Below are 20,095 nucleotides of genomic sequence, written 5' to 3'. Positions count from 1 at the left end.
AAAAATTGCACGCGTTGCTTTTTTAATGGTTTTCCAAATACTTTGAACTTTAAATTGCTATTTTAATGTCGAATTCCTCGCATTTTGTTACCCAGAAGTTGAAACTTAGCAAAAGGTGTAAAATGTAAAAGTATCGCGCATATCATTTGTCAAGAATTTTTACTTGATTTTGATAAAAAAATTACGTAGTTAATTTTTCAAATACTTTGTTTTATGATGTCCACGTCGAAACTTAGTATATAAAGAATTGGAAGATCATAGCAAATACGACAGTGCAAACAGTTAATGAAACGTTAGTTAACTATGTTCTGTGTGATTCCACTGTTATTGCTCGTCAGTAACGCCCTGGCTTTACTGACGGCAGAGAAGCCGCACTACAACCTGGCTGAAGCTGATAGCCACTTTGCTGACTTTATACGAAAATACGAAAAACAATATGAAACTGCAGAAGAATACAACGCACGCTTCGAAATATTCAAAGAGCATTTGGTGAATATTAATCGTCTGAACAAAATCCACGAGACAGTATACGCTGTAAACAAATTTTCTGATATGTCTTATGAAGAATTCAAAATAAACCGCTTTGGTTTAGTTCCTTCTAATACAACAAATGAAAGACCATTGGTGAAGGTACTGAAAAAGTGGATAGAAGATGCTCCAGAGAGTTTAGATTACAGGGACCAAAACCTGGTAACCCCCGCAAAGGACCAAAAAAGTTGTGCATCCTACCATGCATTTGCAGGAGTAGGTAAGAAGACCTTACTAAGAGTACTTACATGTAGGTATTGAACTTGCTTTTCCGGTACCGGAGTATCGAGTACCGGGAGAGTGAAAGAGCAAAGGTACAGAACGAATAAATAATGTTCTATCGTATTTTGTCGGGTATGTTCGTATTTCTCTTGCTTTCTCAATTAGCTTCAGTAAACTAGATGAGGAAGTAAGAAAAAAACGGCCAAGAGCGTGACGGACACGCCCAAAATAGGGTTCCGTAGCCATTAAGAAAAAAAATAAGTAATATTTTTCTAAAGATTTCGATACGGAATCTTCCAAGTTTAGGTATATTTTATACCTTAGGCTGCAATAATTCTCAAGCAAAGTTAGCCGTTATAGTTTTCCTTGAAAGTTTGATTTTTTTTAAATTTTCCACCCACCGTTTTAAATTTTAGGGGGGGGGGACGCTCGATTTTAATGAAAATTTGCACTGTAAAGTTGAATATTTTGCAAACAAATCACTGAATCGAAAAATCGATTTAGCAACCCTGTAATGATTTTAAAAGAGCTACTCAACGATACCCCACACTACAAGGTTGGATGAGAAAAAAAATCACCCCCACTTTACGTCTATGGGGGAGGTATGTACAATATTTTTTTTTTAATTTCAATTGTTCTATTTTGTCGGCATAGTTTACATACATATTCGTGCAAAAGTACAGCTTTCTAGCATTGATAGTCCCTGAGAAAAGCCGCGGACGGACAGACAGACAGACAGACATGGCGAAACTATAAGGGTTCCGTTTTTGCCATTTTGGTTCCGGAACCCTAAAAATACAAAATATGTCAAAATACGGTGGCAATTCACTACACCTGCAAAAGGTATTGTGTCATTAATATGGAGCTCCGCAAAGTAACTCGTGAATCAATCAATTATTAATGAATTAGCCTGTGATTAGCCTCATCTATTATTATGCCCAATTACTACGAAATAGTTTGATTGGTCGTTTTGTTCAGCTCTTTGACTGAATTGATTGAAACAAATGTAAAAATTGCATGATTTTCAATGTGACAATTTTTTTAAGCGTTTCACAAAAATTTGTAATATTTCAGTTAGTGGTTCCTTTAGATGGAATAAATTCGCCTGATATGCGACTATGCAGGGGTTTATATCTGGAATTACCCCAATACTGGACAAAATACGACTATTGGGTTTAAAGCTTTTACTTGTAATGTCAGCTTAAGTTATTTTAGGGTGCATTTCTACCAGAGATGTGCACGGATGTATTACCACGAATGTGTTTGTCATGACCCATTTGAAATGCTTCATTAATCTATCCTTGCTCTGCCAAGCTATTTCCACTAAAGCTGCGCTGAGCGAGGATAGGTACCTAAATAAAACATTTCTCGTGACACACAGACATAGCCTCTTATCATCAGCTGCTTCCACTTGATCGACTGCAGCGTAGGGCAGCTCGTATTATGGGCGATCCAATACTTTCTGGGAAACTTTGGCCCTACGCAGAGACGATAGTTCTCTCAGCCTTTTTATAGGATCTACAATGGGGAGTGTTTCGACGAACTCTTCGATATCATCCCAACTGCTAAGTTCCATCACCGTAGCACTCGGCATAAGGGTGGTTTTCACCCGCACCAGCTCGATGATTGGTGCTCTTCCACTGTGCGGTTTAAACGTTCCTTTCTACCTCGCACGTGTAAAATATGGAATGGACTCGCTACTGGGGTTTTTCCATCTAGCTATGATTTGGGTAAAAGGCGAGTGTATCGCCTATTGTAAGGACGGCAACCGCACCCGCAGTCCTAATAATGCTGTCCATGGGTGGTGGTGATCACTTACCATCAGGTGACCCGCATGCTCGTTTTCCAGCTGTTCCATTAAAAAAAACACGACGGGGAGAAATTTTATATTATAGTTTAAAGTCAAAACCGAACCGAAAGAAGAAGCATTGGCAGGCCTGGGAGGCCTGGCTTTCCAAGGACTTTCCCTTAGAACAACATACCCCTTTTTTCAAGAGTAAATGTCTCTCGACTGGTGATGATGTTGATAATTATTGAAACTTTTGGATTTTCTACAGGTAACATAGAAGGACAGTACGCCAAGAAGTACAATGAACTAATTTCTCTGTCAGAGCAGCAAGCGATGGATTGTGACTCCTTGGATTTTTATTGTTATGGTGGACATAATCTCGTTAATGTTATTGAGTAAGGATATTTACATAATTGAATTATCATAACATTCACTTCAATGTTCTGGTTTATGGGTATTGGTACAATTATCAGGAGTATGTATGTACTCGTATCTATATAAATAACTTTGCTGTAGATTTTTTTCAAAAAGGTACGCACAGGTATATTTCATAAAAGGATTAAATACAGTTAGTTCAATTTTATCGCACAAAACTATAACTTTTGTCGAGCACGAAACACACTAAAACACAAAAAAAAGTTTTGTTTTTCCAAATCGCATAATTCATAAACGTGAGAGTGACGTGCATTCAGGTTTTTAAATATTGTAATGACGATGTTCATTTTTAAATGCAATCTTGACATTGAATAAAATACATGATACCTTTAAATTATCCTGAATTATTTCAGGAGATGGTTGGGTTTGTTTGACTGAACACCTGAATATGCAGGAAAACATATTTTTATGTCCTGACAGTTTTCAAAATGACCTCCTCCTTCAAGATGAAATCAACTAAATCAACCTGCTGAGCTGGCAACGTTGCATTTTTGTTAGTTTTTCATGATTATTCCATAAAAATTGAATGAAAATTAAAAACTTGGTCTGATAGAAATCTTCTTAACATAATATAAGTTAATGTGTCTACGCCAATTATTCGTGATAGACCTATAGAGGTTATATTCTTTAAAAATGAACAAATGTTTATTAACGGTATAACGGCAGCAGGTATAAACATTATAAAGCGAAAGTTTGTGTCTAAGTATGTATGTTTAAATAAGAAAATACACAAAAGTTACTATTATGGTATGTAGATTTAACTGTATCCGATAGTATATAGGAGCCAAGTAAAATCACAAAAAAATATTCAAATGCTGAATCTGGAATCTGGACGGTTACCGTGGAAAAAACCACAGTTAAATGCTAATGAGTTATTTATAATAAATAGCACGGCCATTAGCTGTCGCCTTTTCTTAACAAAATATTTAAAGTTAGAAAGCATGTTTTTAACTTATCTATATTTTAGTGAAATAGCCAAACAAGGAGGAATTGAGCGCGAAGAAGATTATCCCTATGAAGAAAACGAGGGCACTTGTCGCACCGATAAAAGTAAAATTGCTGTGAAAGTCACGGGTGGAATTGAAATAGAGACACTAACAGATGATCAGCTTAAAGGAGCATTGGCGCAGTATGGACCGCTTTCTGTAGGTAAAAAACAAAATAACTTTAAGCTAATATTGTAACTAAGTACAGATCACGAACGGTTTCGACATTTAAGGTGTTATGATTGGTTCTTTGGAGTCTTTTTTTTTTCTTTTGGAGTTATTTTTCTGACTTATACAAAGAATACGAATGAAAAACTGTCTTTTTTTTTGTAGCCATGAATGGGTGGGGCCTCCCTCCTGACTATAAGGAAGGAATAATCACTCCAGATTACTGCAATATACACTTATTCTGTCACGGTGTTCTACTGGTTGGTTATGGGAAAGGTATTTATAATTAGCCTACTATTCATACATTTGAACTCAAAAACTTTATTCACTTCTCATGCTCGTAAAGTTGGTATTTATGCTGGATCTAGGCGACATAATAATCATTAAGCGACTTCAAAAAAGGAGGAGGTTCTATGTTTTTTATGCTCTAGTGCATAAAGTAAAATATTCGTCTAAGACGGGTTTACCACTAGAATGCGACACACGTTTGGTCGGAGTGTCGTTTGTGCTTCGATGCAACTATAGCATCATGGCCACGAATGGACTACCCTGAAACAGGACTAGCCAGCACAGATTATTCGTGGTTTACGTCGTATAAAAACGATGTTTAAGAAAGTAACCGTGAATCATTCGTACTATTTTACAGATGCGAAAAGCGGAAAAGATTACTGGATCGCCAAGAACTCTTGGGGTGCCGATTGGGGAATGGAAGGCTTCTTCTATTTAGAAAATGGATATTGCGGTTTTGGGACGAGGATGACCGCATGTGCGATAATTGAATAAACATTTAATTATACAGGCGGCGTAAGGCGTAGGCGACGACTTTAGGCGACAGGCAGTGAGGCAAGCGAATTTCTAATACATTACGCGTGTTATATGCTAACTGCTGTGCGGTGAGCCTTTCGAACGTGCAATGAGACGAGAATTCGCTGTCCGCTATGCTTGTCACGCCTAGTCGTGGTCGGAATGTAGTGCTTTCTTAAGTTTGAAAAAATAATGTTACTGTGAATTTATCATATAGCAAGTGCTTATAGACTGCAATTTAATTGAAGAACTCCTATGCTCTTTCTCTAACTCCAACGTGTAAATCTACTTGTCTCTTGTTATCTTGTCCTGCCTAAGTATTACATTATAAAAAATACTATGTTCATGTGCACCCAGCATAACATGCAGCCACGGCTGTGCTCTAGAGCTTTGTGCTTCCCATACTTGCCACTTTTGATTCTCTTATATTATATTACGTGTAAAATTTGCTTTGCCCAAAACTAATGAGGTTTTAGCATGACAATAATTTTATTTCGATACATTGTTTTTAATTATTCATGTTATTCGTATATTATTGGTATTTACTAGTATGTTCCGTTTTACAGTATTTATATTGTATTTATATAAATTGCATAAATATTTTAGTGTTTTTCTTAACTTCTTTACCCATTCCATGTTTACGATTGAGCAAACTCAAATAAGGGAAAAGTCCAAGTGCCCGACACTCTAATGCCCAATAGACGACACCCTACTCTCATCTCTATTGCTAATGACATAAGATTAAAGATGCCAACTACTGGGACAGTGACGAGCTCTCGTGCATTTACCTTATGTTGGAATAAAACCTCATCATAAATAATATTTCGACAATTGCTTGAGTAAATATGACCATATACCTAAAAATCCCGGTAAGTACAGGGTATTCTTCGGTTTTTATTATTAAAACTAGCTGTTGCCCGTGACTCCGTCCACGCAGAAGTTTAGTCTGAAAAATATACACTATTGTATTTTTCACCTACGATGAGTTCTGTGACACTTGAAAGTTTTCCATATTACGCATACTATGTTCGCAAAATATTTTTTACAAATAATTTCTATGTTGAAGCAAAATAATGAAAAAAAATAATAGAACTGTACTTTTAAAAAATATATAGCAATACCAGTGTCCACTAAATAGACTCCATCGAATACGATAGAAAAATATTATATTTTTTATAATGACGCAATGTGTGAAACGTAACAGAGTAGTGACGTGACACAACATTATCGGCAATTGCCGCGGTTCATTATTCAATAACAATGAACAGTACAATATTTTAAATTTTTAAACAAAACTTGCAAGATTTTGTAAACATGGCCATTTGGAACCATTTTGGAACACGACCGCAACCATCTTGTGCCTCTTGTGGCCAATGCTTCTCAGTATCACTGTCAGTACGACTGCGTTTGCCTTGTATGCGAGTTGAGTTTCCGTTGTATTTTTTTGCATTGTATTTTGTTATTGTTAATTTCTGTTATTATTGTTGTTGACTTTTCTTACTGTTTCTCGTTAAGTTTGTTGTTATTTTTTGGCAAAATGCCAAAACGGTCTAAAACGACTATTTTGAACTCCCAGAGTCGGGAGTTTGTAATTCGTTTGAGGGATTATTTCCAGCGAGAACGAGAAAAAGGTGGCCCAGTGGGCGGAAAACTGGAATAATATATGTTTTTTAAATAACTCTTAGAAAAATCGATTGTTCACTCGATAAATGGTACATCTCTAAAACTGTCAAACTCGAAACGTCACAGAACTCATCATAGGTGAAAAATATTATAATTACACAAAACTTCTTTAGAACCGACTTCAAAAAAAGGTGGTTATCAATTCGGTTGTATTTTTTTATGTTTGTTGCCTCAGAACTCCGTCATTTATGAACCGATTTGAAAAATGTTTTTTTTATTCGTATAGGAATGCCGTCAATTAGGTCCCATAAGCATCAAATCAGGATCTGATAATTGGAACCTAAGGAAATCAAGGAAACTCTTCAAATATTGTAGGGACGGTTACCTATGGCAATTTGGATGTATACTCGTGCAAGAAAATCATCATTTGGTGAAGTGAAAATGATGATGAAGACCATAATATTTGACCAACAGAGCAACAAGTACTTTACGTGTTGAATTTCAATTACTTTAACACAGTTGCTAAACAATTAATGCTCATCGTTATGCATATGGTAAAATGGAACAGGTGGTGAAGCAACAGGACTCCTCAATAATGAACGTATCTGCATCGCAAAAAGCAATCTTTCGTAAAAGGTGAAGAGAAGTTGATGTTAAACTATTGTATCTTAGAGCGTCTACACTATAAAATGCTTGAAATTTTTTTTTTACAAAAAATTTAACTGACTACAAAAAAAACATAAAAATAATTTTCTGCCCTTGAAGTTGGTGCCTCAGCACGAGTCAGCAAAAGTGATTAAAACGCAATATATAGTATTTACGTGAGGTAGACGACGACTTTAGGTCCACTCCTGCTGGCTTGTGCTGGGGCATCGACTTCAGACTGGCAGAAAATTACTTTCATGGTTTTTTGTTATTATTGCTCCTTTCTTTCTTTCCTTAAAATTAAAAAAAATCCTGAACAATATATCCTATTAGTCAAACTAACATTAAGCTGCTGAAATAATCCGGATTTATTTTAAATTACCTTGCATTATGATGGAAATAACGAGCTTTGCGGTGAAGGAAAACATCGTGAGGAAACCTGCACAAACCTGCGAAGCAAATCAATGGTGCGTGTGAAGTTCCCAATCCGCACTGGGCCCGCGTGGGGACTATGGCCCAAGCCCTCTTGTTCTGAGAGGAGGCCTGTACCCAGCAGTGGGACGTATACAGGCTAGGATGATGATGGAAAACTTGAAGTTTTCCAGGATCTTATTACGTAGGAGTAAGAAAAAAAATGGTTAAGTACTGTATTAGTATTTTAGTTCAATATGGTGCTAACTTTCACGATGTTTAAGAGCACTGCATTTAGCGCGTTCAAAAACCATTATACAAAGTAGGTAGGTATAGAAGGTCGCAAAACTTTTAGAATTGATTATCGCCGTAAAGAGAGGTTTTACTGTTTTTAGGGTTCCGGAGCCAAAATGGCAAAAACGGAACCCTTATAGTTTCGCCATGTTTGCCTGTCTGTCTGTCTGTCTATCTGTCTGTCTGTCCGACCGTCCGCGGCTTTGCTCAGAGACTATCAATGCTAGAAAGCTGTAATTTTGCAAGGATATATATGTAAACTATGTAGAAAAAATGGTACAATAAAAAATTAAAATAATTTTTTTTAGGGTACCTCCCATAGACGTAAAGTGAGGGGTGATTTTTTTTTCTCATCCAACCCTTTAGTGTGTGGTATCATTGAATAGGTCTTTTAAAACCATTAGGGGTTTGCTAAGACGATTTTTTAGATTCATTGATTTTTTGCGAAATATTCAAATTTAAAGTGCAAATTTTCATTAAAATTGAGCGTCCCCCCCCTCTAAAATGTAAACCGATGGGTGGGAAAATTCGTATAAAATACGCAATCCTTAGAAAAATATTACTTACTTTTTTCGTAATGGCTACGGAGCCCTATTTTGGGCGTGTCCGACACGTTCTTGGTTCACTCGTTCATTATTACAACACAATGATTTTCTGTTATACATCAAAATATATATATTTTACGGCGCATTATGCTTTCTTTACGGGCAGAATGTTATATCCCTTTGAAAAATAGTCATAGCTACGATAAATTCTTGTTTCCAAGTGGACTAAAAAGTTATTGCTAAATACCTGACCTACCTTTGTTGAAATTACTATTTTAACGTCGAATTCCTCGTATTCTGCTTATCAGAACTTGAGACTTTGCGAAAGCCATAAGAATACCACCCATTAAAATTCTACATAACTTTGATAAATAAAAATTACACGTTTAGTTTTTTAACGATTTTTTCAAATACCTTGTTTTACGATGACCTATGTTAAACTTTAGTAAGTATATAAAGAGTCAGAGAAATGTATCTAATGCATACGTCTGTTTAACAGTTAGTGGAACGTTACTTAACTATGTTCTGTGTGATTCCCTTCTTATTGCTGGTCAGTAACGCCCTGGCTTTACTGACGGCGGAGAAGCCGCACTACAACCTGGCTGAAGCTGATAGCCACTTTGCTGACTTTATACGAAAATACGAAAAACAATATGAAACCGCAGAAGAATACAACGCACGCTTCGAAATATTCAAAGAGCATTTGGTGAATATTAATCGTCTGAACAAAATCCACGAGACAGTATACGCTGTAAACAAGTTTTCTGATATATCATATGAAGAATTCAAAATAAACCACTTTTGTTTAGTTCCTTCTAATACAACAAATGATAGAAAATTGGTGAAGGTACTGAAACAGTGGATAAAAAATGCTCCAGATAGTTTAGACTACAGGGATCAAAACCTAGTAACCCCTGCAAAGGACCAAAAAGCTTGCGGATCCTGCTACGCATTTGCAGGCGTAGGTAAGAAAACTTTGAAGCAGCTCTATTATAGCATGTGTTATAGCAGTAAATAATGACCCATAACCTTTTTTAAAAATTACTTTTCCACTACTGTTGTATCGAGTACCTGGAGAATGAAGGGGTAATGTAAAAGGTTGTATGTCATTGATATTATGGTACCTACCTCTGCAATGCGTGAATCAATCCAATTTATCACTCACCTATATTTTGCGCAATTTCCAAACAATATTTTCTTATTTTTGTTTTATTTATCTCTTGATCAGACGTTCTTTATTGCCGGACTTTGAAAATCAGCTTTGTTTATTTTTTTGATATGATTACTTTAAAAAATAAGTTTTTTCTAAAAAATATTTTTTAATACAAGTTTTTTTTGCTGACTGTACTTGTATTGTAACCCAAACTACGTTTGCATATCAAATTTAAAGTTTTAACCGTTGAAGAGTTCCGTCCTGTGGAGACGATCCTGGCCGGACTACCAGGATGTCACTACCAGATTATTGTATTGTCACGTAATGCACATAAGTAAGTATATCAAATTTCAAGTCAATCCAACTACTGGAGGTTGGTCGAATTCAACTTGCAAGATTTGATTACAGACAAACAGACAGACAACGAGACAGGTCAAACTAAATAAAAGCTTGTAAAAATGTATAGGTTCCTAGTTTTTAGTTCTAAATTACCTACATCAAATTATAATATGAAATCATTGTCCAACGGAGACATAAATTAAATTTAGTAAAAAAATAAAAAAAATGAAATATAAAATTAAAAGCTGTTTATTTAAACTAAGAACAAAAAAATAATAATATATAATTTAAATAGATGTTTGAAATAGTGATTTAAAAATAAAATTACCATAATTTTCAATGCGATAAAAAATCTTCTAAAAAATCAGTATTTTAGCCAGTGGTTAAGTACTTAAGGTCAAATTAAATGCAACTGATTTGTCAATGCGGGGGATTTACCTAAATAACTGAACAAAATACGCGTATTCCGGGTTTATTTTTTGATAGACTGCGGAATGTCTGAAGTCAGATAAAAGTTGCGCAATTACCTATGAAATTTTTAGTACATGGGTTGAACCTTTTGGATTTTCTACAGGAAGCATCGAAGGACAACACGCCAAGAAGCACAAGGAACTAATTTCTCTGTCAGAGCAGCAAGCGCTGGATTGTGATACCGTAGACGGTCATTGTAATGGCTCAAATGCTCTCGTTGATGTTATGAAGTAAGAATATTTACAATAACACTGGCTGTTGCTCACGACTCCGTCCGCGTAGAAGTATAAAAAAAAGTTTACGTCCTATTCTCAGACTTACCGAATATACACCAAAAATTTCATTAAAATCGATCAAACCGTTTCGGAGGAGTTTGGTCACAAGCACTGATACGAGAACTAAAAGAATTTCCTTGCTCACCCGCGACCTTAATATAGCTAAGCTTATGCAAAATATGCGTGTTCATGCAGTTCCTCCACCTCCACACTGTAAGAACACACACAAATCACACAAACCCATCTATCACCACCACCACACTACACTGACGCGTTTCGAACTCAACCAGAGCTCATCTTCAGAGTGACACAACCGTACACCATGCTACCAGTTGTTAGACCAAACAACATGCTACAAGTTGTTTGAGTCTAACAACTGGTAGCATTCGCGTAACAAATTTTGCTAATTCCAATGAGATCATCATTATCACGGCATTTCAATTCAATGGTCTTATCTGGACGGTTTACGTGAGCGTAACCGATAGGTGAAGGCTAGTGAATGATATAAATAACACGACCATTAGCTGTCGCATTTTGTTAACAAAATATTTAAAGTTGCAAAAATATATATTTATTTTAGTGAAATCGCCAAACAAGGAGGTATTGAGCGTGAAGAAGATTATCCTTATGAAGCAAAAGACGACACTTGTCGCACCGATAAAAGTAAAATTGCTGTGAAAGTCACGGGTGGAATTGAAATAGACACATCGACAGATGATAAGCTCAAAGGAGCATTGGTGCAGTATGGACCGCTTTCCGTAGGTAAAGAACTTTAAGTTAATCTTGTAACTATCGTTATGAATAAGTTCAATAGTAAATATCTTTTTATACATAAATAGCTTGCAGTAACCACGCTTGACGGCAAGTGAGTAGGTATAATAATGGTCTGAAGTAGAGCACATTTGCCCAGTTAAGTGTGAAATTCATTAACTACTTATTAAAAAAATTTGGTTCACTCAATATAAAGACAGAAAAGTTTAAAAGTTCATATAAAAATTGAAAAAACTATACTTAATGTTTACAGAAATATAAAATTGCGCAAGGACTAAGGCTACATAAATAAAAAGAAATTTAGAAGACCAGTGAATAGCGCAAAATAACATATTATCATAAATATAAATATAATAAAATAACATATTCATCTTTCTAGTTTCATAGTAGTTTTTTTAAATATTCGTCATTCTAATATAATCATTTTAAACAAAGTACGCAGTAATCTGCTATCCAAAGAACATCAAGCCTATAGCCTCTCAGAACAAGAATAGTTATTTTATCAAGGTTTCTCACGATGTTTTCCTTCACCGCAAAGCTCGTGGTAAACAAATGTAATTCCGCACATGTCGAAAAACTCTGCTATCTGCAATAGAACCACTAGGCCACCAATGAAAAATACAACCTATAGGATTGTTCAAGGCTAGAGTGAAATAGAGTGTTAGTGAACCAGTTAGATACACCTTTGATCTCATCTGCACTTTTCATCAGGTGAGATAGGGGTCAATCACGAGTGAGTTACGTGAATTAAAAGTGGACGTAATGCGTAATGTAATTTTTATAGCTATGAATGGATGGGGTCTCCCTCAGGACTACCGAGGTGGAGTGCTCTCACCAAAACGCTGCAATCCAACTGTGATATCTCATGCCGTCCTCCTCGTTGGTTACGGAAAAGGTATTTATACACGTTGTTAGTCTACTATCTATATACATTTAAACAAAGTCTTTTTAAGACATAATTGCAGGTAAACATAACATAAATTAGATAGGAAGACATAATTCATGGTTGCAGGTGGTATGACCTTGTGCAAGGTCCACCCGGATTACTACCACCATCTTTCTCGCTAATCCTGCCGTGAAGCAGCAGTGCTTGCACTGTTTTGTTTCGGTGTGGAGAGTAAGACAGCCGGTGAAATTACTGGCACTTGAGGTATCCCATCTTAGGCCTCTAGGTTGGCAACGCATCTGCAATACCCCTGGTGTTGCAGATGTTTATGGGCGGTGATGATCTCTTACCATCAAGAGAACCACTTTGTCGTTTGCCATCCAGTCGAATATAAAAATATATGTAAATTTTCTGCGAGATATAAACCCGATATATTGATATAACCGCTCGAGTGTCAAAGGGCAAGCAATTTCAGCTCATTTAGACTCCAAGTGCCTGCCAAGCACCAGCAGATGTTCCTGCGCTCCAACTTCTGGCCGAAGAGTGTGGTGTTCCGTCGTCTTAGGGTAGCGACGAAGGCGACGTTCAAAAATCCCTAATTAGATTTTTTCGTTTGTTTTTCTTATGTATTTTGTATTTTTTGTGTATAATTTGAATTTTACAGTGCATTAGTTTTCTAACTGTAATGCTGTAATTTTTTATTGATAAATAAATAAATAACTATTAGCGTCATGACCAAGAGTGAACCCGGGAACACAACTACCCAGCTCATTAAAGATATTCGTGGTTTAGATCACATAAAACTTTGTCTCAAGTAACCGTGAATCATCTTTTTTACAGAAGAAAAGGAGGGCGGCAAAGATTACTGGATCGTCAAGAATTCTTGGGGTGCTAGTTGGGGAATGCAAGGCTTCTTCTATTTAGAAAAAGGTTACTGTGGCTTGGGGACATTTCGCACCGCATGTGCGACGGTTGAATAAAGATTGATTTGAGACGGCGTAGCGCGTGGGCGGAGACTTTAGGGGGCAAGTGGCCAGGACAGCGAATTTCTGATACATTACGCATGTTTCATGGCAACCGCTGTGGGAGTGTCTCAACCGTGCAATGAGCAGAGAAATCGCTTTCCGCTCCGCTTGTCACGCCTAGACTAAGATGTAATGCCGGGCTTGCACAAGTTTAGAGACTAATAATAATAATAAATTCATTTATTTCGGGCAACTTGGCCCGTAGGTACAATAAATACCTTACACACTAATTTAACTAACAGACAGAGTAATATATTTATAATCAATAATATTTAAAACTAATTTAGTGACAAAACGGAGTGACCCCGTTGGTGACCCGGTGTTAATGCTAACACAGTCACTGACATTAATATCTTGTGTGTTAACACCCTGTTGATAAAACTGCATGAGTGAGTAAATAGAAGCCGATCCTATTCAAGCAGCTAACCGAGACAAAAAATGTACAAAAGTGTAGAACTATCTTTTTCCTATGCTTTTCTCTCGCTCCAATGTGTAAATGTATTTGTCTCTTTTTATTATTATAAGATCTGTAAACTTTATGCGAGAGCAATAACACATGATTATGATTACTCTGTGCAGACTGTCCTAAGCATTACAACTTATGACAAAAACTAAGCTCGTGTTACCCAGCCACAGCCGTGGTCTAGACTCGACTATCTATCTATAAAATTTACTTTGTCCAAAACTAATTTAGGTCTTTCCTTGGCCTTAATTTTATTTCGGTTCAACTTTTTTTATCATTATCTGTGTTCTTATTATTGACTAATATGTTGTTTTAAAGTATTTTTTAAAATATGTAAGTTGTTTTTTACATTTTTTGATATATTTCAATCGTATAATTAATTTTGTGTTTTTATTTTTTCTATACCTTTTCCTTCTTTAAGATTAAGCAAACTATAAAAATGCACGGGGAGGGGGCGCCGCGACCACGTGCAGCAACAGGTCGTCGCGCGCGCAGCGGTTGCAGCTAGTGGGGTAGACATACCTACCTAGTTCTATGCAGGTCATTCTCAATGGTGGAACACATGATAGAGGATTTAATATATGGATATAGATAAAATATTGCATGCAACTGTACGTAATTAGGCCTTAAAACACTCATGTGACCCTATTATGAACCCACACTCGTGTTTTAAGGACCCCTATTACGATACGGTTGCATAAAATACTATTAAAATATATCTGTGACCATACTTTTAAAAAGTTGCAGAACAAACCAGCACAGGTTATGTGAGTAGAATCGAACCTTGGATTTAAAGCCCCCTACTAGTCGGAGGCTAGGTACTTACCTGTTAGTTTTGAGGGCTTATTGTCTAACACACGTCATCACAATCGTTTTCACCACTTCTTTCTGTCTCACGTTATTATGATGAAGGTAGAAAGAGATGGGTTACACAATACGCTTCTGGATTAATTTCAAAACAGTAGCTTGTATATTTTGATGGAAAAATTATTGTTTGCGATTATCTCACTGTGTGAAAGTAAGAAAAAAAGTGGCACTAAAGTAATATTTTACAATACAACAAAATGTTAGTTCAAAATGTCGCTGAATAACACTTTCAAACAAATAAATCGACGTACAAGTAATCCTTCAAATTCAGTTAAAAAACGACCACGCGAAATCCAAAGTACCAGGGCGGCATAACTTTCGCGGAGTTAAGAACACTTCATTTAGCGCGTTCAAAAACCATTATAAAGAAGCTCGCAAAGCGTTTAGAATGGATTATCGTCGTAAAGAGAGGTGTAACTGCGCCGCGACGCTGTAAACTCCCTTTATTGTGGTCTGAACGCACCGAGGCGTTCGTTGCTAGTTGATTTTATTTCATTGTACGGCGCATTATGTTTTCTGAAGCGTCAGAATAAAGACTATTTAGAAAAAACTCAGACGGGTTATTTTACACCTGGAAGTGTCACAAATAAGTTTTAAATAAAAGTAAAAACAGGTGCTAATAATGATGATCAAATGACCAAGATGTGTTTGACGATAGGAGCTATGGTAATGCTAGCAAAAGTATGGTGTTTTATTTGACTTTCTTTTTTGAATTCGGTTAATATATGACTTGAAAAAAAAATTATAACAAAAAATTGAACCAACTACAATAAACCATGAAAATAATTTTCTACCAGTTTGAAGTCGGCGCCTCAGCACGAGCCAGCAGGAGTGATTGAAGCCCATGCGGCCATGTATAGTATGTAGGAGAGGTAGACGACTAAAGGTCCAATTGTTGTTAGCGTAAATAATCTAAGATACAAACAATAGTTTAATATCAACTGCTCGCAACCTTTTACGAAAGATTGCTTTTTCCGATGCAGAGACGTTCATTATTGAAGAGTCCTGGTGCTTCACCAGTTCCATTTTATCATATGCATTACGAGGAGCATAAATTGCTTAGCAACTGTGTTAAAGTAATAATAGTACCTACCATAGGTGTCCCTACAGTAATTTAAGAGTTCCCTCGATTTCCTTAAGATCCAATCATCAGATCCTGACTTGGTGCTTGTGGGACCTAGTTGAAGCCATAACGGAGTTCTTAGGTACCAAAAAAAAAATTTAATTAAGTTACTAAGTTCACGCTGGCAAAAAATAGCCTTTCTAACACACTGCCAGCTTCTTTATAAAAAACTGTGAGTATCATAACCTTTAGAGTACTATAGCTGCTAGTACTGCTGCAGTTGACATAAATTTGGAAACAGCAAGAGGAAATGCCTCATGACACATGTATAGAAAAAGTCTACAAATCACTGACCCACAAAAATTAAATAGTCTTTTCACAATAAGATGAAGTAAAAACTTTTTTTTCGCTGATTTTTCAATTTGTACAAACCCTACTAATCCTTCGATGCACGAGTCCGACTCGCGTTTGGCCGGTTTAGTACATACTTTTAAGCTAAGTTCACTTAACCCTCCTACTGACGATGTTCCGCAGATGCTTAAAACTGTTCAAAATACCAATTTCGCCGCCGTTAAAAAAACAACCCGAACTCAAAGCGCTCCATCTCTAAATCATAATACCGATTTGTAACATCAAAGTACAATCACAAAGGATCTCTAAAGCATAATGAGACGGCAATGCCCCTGTACAGGGTTCTGTAGCAATTTACCTCATAAATATGTATGAGTCTTCTTTTCCTTTACTTATCAATTATGGGGACGCGTGGTGACAAGAAGGGTTGAGTTTTGGGGTAAAAGGTTTTTTTACGGACAATCTGTTTTGGGGTAAGTTTTATGGTTACCCGGAGGTGGGAGTTATTGTCGAGTAATTTGTTTTTGAACCAATGTAAACTTGACTTAACGAGGCTTAAGTATAAAAATATCTTATCTTGCTTTGCTTTAAATATTTTTCTTGATGACTTAAATTTGTCAAAACTGCACATGCCCAAATTGTACGAGCTTCTTCACGGTAGCTTAGAATATTTTTTGTTGTTGTAAGATCGATTCATTTTGTTTGTGTTGTTTGACTAAAAATATAGACACACAGATGGCCAAGAATAGGTACATTAAAAATATTTAGGTGACTAAATTCATTCGACATATCAATACGCATGATGTTGATTTATGTGCGGTGAGGGATGGGTTACAGCACGAAAACACACACACTCAACTTGGAAGGCACTTGAATATAGCTGAGATTGAAGAAATATATAGCTGTTTTACACGTAAAGGTAAGTTCAATTGATATTTGGAATACGGTATTTGACTATTTTGTATTTGTTTTATAAATTAAAACTACACAATGCCTGTTATCGAATAGAAAACAATTTTTAAGCTACCTTTACTAATAACAAAGTTATAAAGGTTTGAAATTCAAGATTAGACAGAGAAAGACATACTGGCATGTGACGTCACACGCCAGTACCGCCATACTTTCTGCATAGAGTAAAGCGTTTGAGAAAGAGACAGGTATATAGATTTTTCAAAAAATCACTATAAATCCAGTTTTTAACCGATTAAATTTTCTCTTCGCTAAACACTATCTGTATATCTATATTTTCATAATAATATTAAGATATGGCAAAATCAGGAGTTGTCAAATACCGTATTCCGCAAAGTAACACCCAAATCTCAATCCCCCATTGAAATATTATATACAATACAATACAACGACTCTTTATTGACCACAATACAAAATTAAGTAATATTACATTGACCGCTTTCTCATATTTTTATAATCGATCTGTTAAAGAAATATTTCTACAGAGATTTCTACTTCATTTACATTTACATACCCTATAAATACAATTGGAATCACCGAATTCGCGATCAAAGCTCACTTAGCATTTAAACCGTTTGTAATACCCAAACTTAAAAGTTAAGCCCGCATTACACCGGTTCAACTGACTGTCAACAGAGCTAACCCTAAACTGCCCCCGGTTAAACCAGGGGAGTATTTTACTGCCAAAAAATACCCGGCAATTTCACGAACAAATTTAACTCTGCTGTCGAAAGTGGCGCTGTCATTGAAAGCGCAAACCATTTCATATGAAGAGCGCTTAGTACTGGTTTTGTTCACTAGTTTTATTAATTTTGTAGTGCCACAGTCCCATGTCCCCGAGGTAGTTTCGATCGACTCGATTATATTTAGGGTTAAACGTCATTGATATTGCAAGCCGTTGGAGGGTTATTGAATTTTTTTTTCTCTAATTTGTCCGGTCGGGAGGGGTTGATGTTTATTTATGTTTAATTTGTTGCTTTCGGGTGCGGCGTGAAATGGCAGAATTTTCGATACGCTTTTGTGTATGAGAGTAAATTGAGGAAAAAAAAAATGTTTAGACCAGTATATATATATACACAAAATAGCTCAAGTCTTGCAAATGTACTCCGAGATTTAAGTTTGTCTGATGTTTTCTGATGGAGACCGTTTCATTAGGATTGAAAATTGAAATGGCGAAAATTTATCTCATATCATTTTTGTTATAAGTATATAGGAGGTAAGTATATTTTATTATTTTTGTTTATAATATATTTTATTATTTGTTTTTAATTGCAATGTGCGTAAAAAATCGAAACAAAATTCAATAAAAGGTAAAATAAAATAAAAAACTGTGTCAGATACACAGACAATAAGGATTTTTTTTCCGAAACTGAGTTCAAAGTTTCTAAGTAGGTACTTACAAAAAAAGCTGTAATTTGGCGTGGAAGCACTTATTTACTTTTTAATAAACAACTTTTCTTATTTCTTACTTCCAAGTGTAAATTTTTATAAGTGTCCCTTTACTGTTAGCTAAATATTTGTGTTAAGATAGTGCAAAATTCACCACTCGCGGTCGCCACTCGAGGACTTTTCTTTTAATGAGTACCTAATAGTCGATCTAAACGTATTAAAGAATATTTTACGCATATACGGAATCCATTGTACAAAACTTGTACACACTTGTCCGGGTTTTTCCTTAACTCTTCACTCACCTTGAAGATTAAAAACTACAAATATAGTAGCCATACGCTGTCGTACACATTCGTACATTCGACCGTTTAATGCGTCCCGTGGGCTCCCCAGGCCCCAAGGAAACCCCCGGGGCCCCTTATAAGTCTACGCTAAATTTGAACGTCAACCGGCAACACATCAAATGAAAAAGATAAAAAAAATATGCATCTCCCAGTCAACCATTTCAGTTGACATGGAATAACTTTATGATAGGATTTAACTGGGTTTCCTAGTGGTAAATGTGCTACCAATCTTTGACAAGTTTTGTTAAAACGTGCGCATCTCCTCGGTCCATATTTTCGTATTAAATTAAGTAAGTAGAAATGACTGAGCAATTATTAATGCATAATTTCAAAAATGGCAAGAATATCTTGATAAAAATAATGTATATGTAGATTTTCGTAACAGCTATGCAGCGAATCAGAACTGAATGAGGGCTATCGCGAAGAATTCGCCACAGAGGCGCTAGTGTAGCGTGAGGTCTCGAAATATCAAATCTCATAGTTTTTGGGTGAGCTACGCGGGTTATTTACAATTAGAATAATTTGTGAATATTTTGCAATATGTGAAATTAATTATGGCAAATATGCGTTCCGGGCAATGAATGTCTGTGTTTTGAGACAGTTTTGGCTTTCGGAAACCTTTGTCCTCCCTTTTTCCGAACAAAACGGGACTATGCAACACTGTGGCATGCTCGATATTTTTATGGTACGGTTTTAAGGTGTATTAAATATGATTTTAATCTAAACTTTGTTTTCACGCCCGTAATAACAGACTTTGAAAGCCATACTTAAAAACCTCACGCAAGAGGCGCCATCTAGTGAGACAAAAAACGATAGCCCTCGTTGAACACGCGAACCGAGGCTTCCAAACAAATTTGTAGGTAATACCGTAAAGGTGCGGCCACACCGCTGCTTAAAAAACGGTGACGGCACGGAATCGCAGTGACGCACCGCATGCGCACCGTTTTTATCGCATGCTCTCCACACCGCTGCTTAAAATACGGAATCGCAGTGACGTGCCGTAAACGACAGGACTTTACCGAATATGTCTTGACGTTTAAGGCACGTCACTGCGATCATAATTTTATTGACGTTCAAATCTCGATAAAAAATATTTTCATATGGTGAGTCTAACATCTGGTAGCATGGTGTATGGTTGTGTTGCTCTGAAGATGAGCTCTGGTTGAGTTCGAAACGCGTCAGTGTAGAGTGTTGGTGGTGATAGATGGGTTTGTGTGTGTTCTTACAGTGTGGGGGTGGAGGAGTTGCATGAACACGCATACTTATCTTGCTTAAAATT

At 36.3% G+C, this 20,095-nt stretch overlaps 2 protein-coding genes across 2 annotated transcripts; both read left to right on the top strand.

Annotated features, from left to right (window-relative positions):
- The first annotated feature begins 283 nt into the window (after positions 1 to 283).
- LOC141426406 (uncharacterized) lies at positions 284 to 5,534 on the top strand. The gene is made up of 5 exons (XM_074085293.1): positions 284 to 748; positions 2,808 to 2,934; positions 3,942 to 4,123; positions 4,294 to 4,404; positions 4,775 to 5,534. Exons 1-5 carry the CDS (start codon positions 304 to 306, stop codon positions 4,909 to 4,911), a joined length of 1,002 nt encoding a protein of 333 aa, XP_073941394.1. The 5' UTR covers positions 284 to 303; the 3' UTR covers positions 4,912 to 5,534.
- Positions 5,535 to 8,970: 3,436 nt separating this feature from the next.
- Positions 8,971 to 13,550, top strand: LOC141445714 (procathepsin L-like). The gene is made up of 5 exons (XM_074111605.1): positions 8,971 to 9,415; positions 10,517 to 10,643; positions 11,269 to 11,450; positions 12,244 to 12,354; positions 13,186 to 13,550. The coding sequence occupies exons 1-5, from the start codon at positions 8,971 to 8,973 to the stop codon at positions 13,323 to 13,325; spliced, it is 1,005 nt and encodes a 334-aa protein (XP_073967706.1). The 3' UTR covers positions 13,326 to 13,550.
- Positions 13,551 to 20,095: the final 6,545 nt, after the last annotated feature.

The sequence above is a fragment of the Choristoneura fumiferana genome, chromosome 3 (genome assembly GCF_025370935.1).
Source record: "Choristoneura fumiferana chromosome 3, NRCan_CFum_1, whole genome shotgun sequence".
Lineage (NCBI taxonomy): Eukaryota > Metazoa > Arthropoda > Insecta > Lepidoptera > Tortricidae > Choristoneura > Choristoneura fumiferana.
Note: the sequence above shows the minus strand (reverse complement) of the source record. Positions and strands in the feature narration are given on the sequence as shown.

What these genes read in the sequence shown, in the direction of transcription:
- LOC141426406 (XM_074085293.1), top strand. Translation starts at nt 304, where the DNA reads ATGTTCTGTGTGATTCCACTGTTATTGCTCGTCAGTAACGCCCTGGCT. An exon ending in CCATGCATTTGCAGGAGTAG is followed by an intron (nt 749 to 2,807) that starts GTAAGAAGACCT and finishes GATTTTCTACAG; the next exon opens with GTAACATAGAAGGACAGTAC. An exon ending in AATCTCGTTAATGTTATTGA is followed by an intron (nt 2,935 to 3,941) that starts GTAAGGATATTT and finishes TCTATATTTTAG; the next exon opens with TGAAATAGCCAAACAAGGAG.
- LOC141445714 (XM_074111605.1), top strand. Translation starts at nt 8,971, where the DNA reads ATGTTCTGTGTGATTCCCTTCTTATTGCTGGTCAGTAACGCCCTGGCT. An exon ending in GCTCTCGTTGATGTTATGAA is followed by an intron (nt 10,644 to 11,268) that starts GTAAGAATATTT and finishes TATTTATTTTAG; the next exon opens with TGAAATCGCCAAACAAGGAG. An exon ending in GTATGGACCGCTTTCCGTAG is followed by an intron (nt 11,451 to 12,243) that starts GTAAAGAACTTT and finishes TAATTTTTATAG; the next exon opens with CTATGAATGGATGGGGTCTC.